Consider the following 6,655-nt stretch of genomic DNA (forward strand, 5'->3'; position numbering starts at 1 on the left):
AAAAAAAAAAAAAAATCGCACTTTTCTGGGGATCGAACCGTTGACCACTTGGTCAGTAGCGCGATGTTCTACCCCTGCGCCAACAGAACAAGGAGGAACTCGCCCTCCTCCTTTCATCTGAACTGCCGTTCCTCCCTTCTCTGGGCAACTTGTCCGCAACAAGGAGGAACTGTCGCTTTTGCTACCTTTCTCCTCCCTTTTTTCTTAGAGTGCAGGTTTCGAGTGACCAACCTCAATATCCGCAAAACTTTTGGGTCCCTGAGTAATGTTTTTGTAAGCAATATCAAAACGCTAGGAATTACTTTTTCCGATCACTTGTCGCTAGATAATCGTGTGAAGTACCTCTGTTTCATGCTGCGCAATTTCCTATGAGTCACGAATGAACACCACTAAGTATATGCTTCCAACAAGCATAACATAAGTATTTTAGTAGCTTAATCTTTTCTCACAGTTATGTTACTGTAACCTAACCTGTATGAGAAAGCACTTAATTATAATACATGCGAGGATTATAAGAATAATAGCAAATGTTTCTTACATTCACCATATCCAATCAATGTTTACTTCCATCAAGATTCCTTGTATATTTGGAAGAAACGAGCATCGATTACTGTTATTAAATAAAAAGCACTGACTCGGTTTTTTGATATCGTCCTTTCGGAACGCAAACTGACCCTACGTATGGCGCAACCTAAGTATCATAGAGAAGAGCCAATAATACAATATGTGTGGCCTTTTTCCCATTTAAAAATGCTATCAAACGCCGCGACAAGCACTTTTTCAGAATTATAGCTTAGAAAAGGGGAAAAGGGGGGGGGGGGGGAGGTCGTGATGTGTCTCATTGGAAGCATACACGGCAAATAATCAGAAATGTTTCACTGCCAAAATCAGAACGAACAATGGAAAATAAACACCAAAGACTGAAATGACTCTTTCTAACGTTTATACATCTGGGTCGCTGCTTATGTGACAATAAACTTTAATAGTTTATTTGATCTTATCCTGCGCGTGATATATTTTGTTCGACCTTGGGTATTTTTTGCGCTGCCTTTTTGTTCGACTTTGTTTTCATTTGTTGTCCGTAGCAGCTTGATTTTACGCTTTGCCCTTGTTGCATTTAGGTTATTAAAGTGTAGGTTCGGAGCATTGTAAAACTGTCACTATGCAGCTATTTTTTTAACCTTTACCACCATTTCACCGGTAAATATAATACAAAGTAATACAATATAATACAAAGTTTATTTGTTCATCTTGCGGTGATAAAACAAAAAAAAAATGTGTTGCCTTTCATCTTCTTATGCCAGAATTAAATATCGCATAAATGAGGAAATAACATCTAATATATCACATCACTTCTTTTTAAAGCATTTTTTTTTTACATCAGCATGGCGCTATAGTTACGGAGCGTTAAAATTATTCCAAATCGTTGGAAATCAGCTCAACCGACGGCCTGTGTCACGTTGAGGCGACACTGGAGACGCATTCCAAATCGCTCGGCTCGAAGAAACAATTTCTCAGAAACGGATTGCTGTGCGCGTTTGACGCAAAAACCGCGAAACCCCGGAAGCGCTCACTTACAAGTCCAAGGTCTGCACGCTGACGGAGTCTGCTCTTCTCATTCGCGCTTTTAATTTCCCGCGATCGTTGGTGGACTCACTGAAAACACCTGTAGAGCTGGCTTGATGGCCGACGACTGCATCTCGCTATTGCTCGGTAACTTCGGACCATGGCAGGTGCTCCTAGTCTTTCTTGTGGCCAGCAGCAATTTCTTCTTGGCACTAAACACGATCGGCTCCGCTTTCTTGCTTCCGAGCGAGCTTCCCTTTCACTGCTCGGAACACAACGCCACCGAAGACGTCGACGCCTGCGAACTGCGACGACGAGGACGTTGCGGAACCGTTGTCTTCGACCAGACTGAGTACCGCAGCACCGCCGTCGAGGACTTCGAGCTCGTATGCGAACGGCGCTGGCTTTCTTCGTTGTCCCAGTCGCTGGCCATGGCTGGTCTGGCCGTGGGAGCGCTGGCCTTCGGCAGATTCGCAGACCGCGGAGGCCGCAGGGCGTCACTGCTTCTGGGGGCCACGGTCCACGTCTCCGGTTGCCTCCTGTCCCTCGCGGCTTCCGGAGTGGGCATCTACGCGCTTTCCCGCCTGGTGACGTCGCTCGGCGCTGCCTCCGCGACGGCTCTAGACGTACTGCTTGTCGAGTGCGTGGCACCTCGTCACCGCTACCTGGACTCGCTGGCCATTGCCGTCGGCTTCTGCCTGGGTGCCCTGACGGCAGCCGGGCTGAGCATCGCGCTGCCTTCTTGGAGGGCTCTCCACGGAGTCATGCTGATTCACGGCGCTCTGGTGTTCTCGTGTAGCCTGCTCGTGCACGAGTCCCCCCGATGGCTTCTCAGCAGAGGACGCGTGGAGGACGCCCAGGAGGCGTTGCGCGGCATCGCCACCTTCAACGGAGTGCACCGAGGGAAGATCGCCGCGCACATCCCTAAGTTGCTGGAACAGTACGAGGCTTCCGCGGCGGCGGAAGCGGTGGCGTGCCTTCCGAATCTACGGGACCTCTTGTGCACTTCCAGGTCGCTTGGGCTATACACGCTTTTCATGTGGTTTCAGGTGAGAGAGATAGTGCGGGGACGACTGGCGCTCACAAGTAGACCAACAGACCCTTAGTATATGCAAAGGTCCAGGCGTACGTCGTATCGACTCCGTGGTTACCGATCGCTTGCTTCCCAGAAGTAACGAAGAAAGGGTCTCAAAAAGGGCCGCGATCAGCGTACTCATTTATAGAAGGAGAAAAAACTCAATTGTATTTATAGTCAGTGTCAGGTTTAGAGTTCAGGGGAAACTCCTCTTACCCCTTTTCGTTTTAGCTGAGCTAACGCTGGAGAGGAGGCCGCTTCTCTCCAGTGTTTTCGCTCTCCTAAACTGGAAAGTGGTTGGAGGAGTTTTCCCTGGACTGTTGCCTGTCACCAACGTTAGTATCTACACGACATTGTGAGCATGGCGTCCGTGCCGGTGCACCACAAGTGCAAGCGGATGGAATATGCTCATGAGGGACACTTTGGCAAAGATATGACGTGCTAAGCGTGTCCTGGGGTCTTTAACCTGATGCACGCTGAAGAGGCCTGCAGGCTATCAGTGATGCTGCACTGGCCAAATTTCTCATATGCAGCGGAGGCACCAGGCACCCATTGGGACCGTCTAACTTCCCTCTGTATAAACATAAACACAAACAATTGATTTGGTCAGTTTACACACTAAAACATTTTACACCTTTAAAGTAAATCAGCTTGTTCCAAGACTAACACCATACGGGTGTTACAGCAACACCTTTAGGATGCTAGTGAAGTCCAAAAAAATTGAATGCTGGCAATCTTAACAGCACACTAGTGATGTTTTATTTTTCTTATTTTTTTTTTTTTTTTCACGCCGTGTTTCCTACAAAAACAGCAAATACGGATGTAATACCACAGACAGTCATGACCCTGGTAACTGCTCCACCACCTCATTTACGCTACGATTCAGAAGCTTCACAGGTGAACCGCACCGCCTCCGCTATTATGAAGATTACACGTCTGCTGCTTTCTTCTTGTTAATACGTCCAGTAATACACAATATATTTAAGTTCAAGAAATGTATTTCGAAGTAAATATCATTTGGTAGAGGCAAGCATTATTCGAGATCATCACCTAAACAGCCTCTCAATTGTTTAGACACCCCTTTTACACGTTTTTAAAAATGTTGTGTTTTCAATGAAACAGCACCCTATCTTACGATTGAAAAGGGTGTGTTAGATCGAGGGGTGTATGTAAGTGTCTGGAACAGTGTTTTCGCCCTTTTTGAGGGAATAAAATTTATTTTTTGTACAGTGGCGCTCAAGAGCTAGAAAACTCAAGTAGAGCTGTATTCGACGTTCACGGATGTCGCCCACACGCTCGCCGCTTCTCCTCGCAGGCGGTCGTCCTGGGCCTGGTGTACTACACATCGTCGCTAACGGGCACCTCTCTGGGCGGCCGCCCTCAAATGGACTTTGCCTTCCTGTCCGCCACCGAGCTGGCCTGCAACCTGGCCGGCTGTGCGGCCGCCCGGTACCTGCCGCGACGGACCACCATGGCATCCCTGGCCGCGATCCTGGCCTGCGCCCAGGCGCTGCTTCTGGCGTGCAGCGGCTACGCAGCGCGGCTGGGCGTCGGCCTGGTCGTCCGGGGTGCCGTGAGCTCTTACTTCCTTGTGTGCTTCCTGCACCTGCAGGAGTCGTACCCGACCGGGATCCGGGGCCTCGGCGTCAGCGTTTTCCAGTGCGTTTTCTGGGGATCGGCGGCGCTTGACCCCTTCGCAAGGAACGCCCTGGGGACCCTCCTGCCCGCCGTGTACGCCGCGGCGCTCCTCGTCTGCAGTCCGGTCGTGTTGTGTCTCGTGCAGGAGACGCTCGGGAGGTCGCTGGTCGACGAGTCGCCGCAGTGTGCTGACGGAGGCGACCGCTGTGCTGAACAACCGCGTGCCGAGCCTGGCACAGAGCTGGAAGTGCCATTGCGGAGGTTTTGACGTCACGCCGGAACTTGGGCTGAGGGAGGAAGTATGTTTCAACTTAAATAAGCACACCCGAGTTTGTGAGTTTGTACTTTTTAATGCGAAAGCATTAACTGTCCCACGGAGCGAACCGGCGTTATCATTTATTGAAGCCGCGCCAAACGGCACATAAACTCCCCTGTCCCAATGGAGCCAAGCCTGTCGTCTGTAGCAGCGCTCTGATGGATAGGCTCCCATTGGCTGGCGCGCGTCATATATAGTTTCAAGAAACGAGGTTCCCATTGGCTGCCGCGCAGCGTGCACTCTCAGAAAAAAAAGGTGTATTATTACACCCCATGTCCCATATAATACACCCCAAAACTTCAATTCGACGTACAGCTCCCCATAATCGAACAGGCGTCCCCAAAGTTTACGAGGGGCTTAATAGCCGTGTGGTACAACTTATTAAGATAGCTGATGTACGTATTATTGACTACAAAAAAGATTATCGGAGTTTTCTTGGCCGTACTGCAAAAGCTTTGTGTTTTCTTTCTTTGGTCTTTGATACGTACCTTAGCAATTGAATAAGTTATATCGCACCGTTATCAAGCCCCTGGTAAAATTTCGTGCCGTCTGTTCGACTATAGGGCGCTGTACGTCGAAATGAAGTTTTGGGGTGTATTATATGGGACAAAAGAGTGTAAGGTGATACCCTTTTTTTTTAGAGTGTGGTTCCAAGGACCGTCACCAGAGCAGCCCTCACCATGGTTGCGCAGCGGCGCGGCTGCCGGTAGGAGGGAGCGGTTGGCTGCAGAGCGCAGAGCCAGCATAGCAAAAAATTGGGTTATGGAGATATTTATACAGCGTGTAGTTGGTCAGCCATTAAAGTGGCGACGAGTCACACGCTGTAGATGAGCAATTTAGCCAGTGCAGTACAACCGCTAGCCTGGGGTCTTTAACGTGCACCACGCAGTAGTGATACACGACCGTACGCCGGTACGATGCTCATCCAGATCGAAACGGGCAGGGGTGGGGCTCGAACCCAGGAGCCAGCGTAGCCGATGGCACAGCCCGCACGGGCAGATCCCGGAGGGGTTGCACGGCCGCGCTCAGCGCGGCGCGGCCACTTCACGAGAGCGCGCGCTCGGCCGTCGGCCGCAACCTCGGCAGTACCGAAACGTGGCCGTCCACGCCAGTACACCGCAGACGAACTAAAAGAGCAGAGGAACGACATTTATACTTTCGCATTCACAACTCATAAGAGGTGCTTAGATGTCTTTGTAGTTTTGACGGCGGAGCTGCTAAAGGCTAGTTTCCCAGTTTCGTGTGCGTGGACAAATAAATCTGGACTCAACCCTCTGGACAGCTACCGCCATCTATCAACGACGGCGGCAACCAGACAACCGGCTTGCCGGTTGTCTGGTTGCCGGCGTCGCTCATAGATGGCGGCACGTAAAACAGCTCCGCTGCTCTTCCTTTTTCACCAGAGTAAAAAGGCTGAAAGTTTTTTTTTTTTTTTTTGCTTTTTTAATATTTTTGCCCCACCATGCTCTGCCGAAAACCGGAACCGAAACGAAGTATACATACACCGCGGCACTGTTAGCGGGAACAAGTCATCGCTCGTTTTGTCTGTTTGTTTCCGTATTGAAGGGCCGTCATCAAAACTACTGTGTAGTGGAAAGTGCTCAGTTGAGGTGCTAACCTAAGTGGTCAATTTTGATGACCACCAGTATACCCTTTTTAAAGTAAAATGTGAAAAATGTCAAAGTCGTGTTCGTGCTGACAGTTTCCCGCTTTATATATTCAAAGGCCCGTTCCCACTCTTGCGACCGAGTAAGACCGAGAGAGACCAGACCAATGTTTAAGCCTCTTGCGATGTCTTAGGACCAGCTCCGCTGCAGCGCATCCGGTCCTAAGACGTCGCAACCGGTCTGGTCTCTCTCGATCTTACTCGGTCGCATATATGTGAACGGCGCTTTCATGACATACATACAGCTCGGGACGACATGCCGCTATTTCAGACGTCACTCGTAGCTTCGCAGCAATTGAAGCGATAGCGACGACAGGGCCACCGTTTGGCGAAGAACTCAAGGGGCAGATAACAATTCGAGCTTGTGGCTCTTTGCGCTAACCGATCACACACG

The 6,655-nt window shown here is 49.9% G+C and overlaps 1 protein-coding gene across 1 annotated transcript; it reads left to right on the plus strand.

Moving 5' to 3' along the window:
* The first annotated feature begins 1,682 nt into the window (after positions 1-1,682).
* LOC8029274 (solute carrier family 22 member 16-like) lies at positions 1,683-4,547 on the plus strand. Its single transcript, XM_040206700.2, has 2 exons — positions 1,683-2,615; positions 3,957-4,547. The coding sequence occupies exons 1-2, from the start codon at positions 1,683-1,685 to the stop codon at positions 4,545-4,547; spliced, it is 1,524 nt and encodes a 507-aa protein (XP_040062634.2).
* Positions 4,548-6,655: the final 2,108 nt, after the last annotated feature.

The sequence above is a fragment of the Ixodes scapularis genome, unplaced genomic scaffold (genome assembly GCF_016920785.2).
Source record: "Ixodes scapularis isolate PalLabHiFi unplaced genomic scaffold, ASM1692078v2 PGA_scaffold1__304_contigs__length_218370807, whole genome shotgun sequence".
In the NCBI taxonomy this organism is placed as follows: Eukaryota; Metazoa; Arthropoda; class Arachnida; order Ixodida; family Ixodidae; genus Ixodes; species Ixodes scapularis.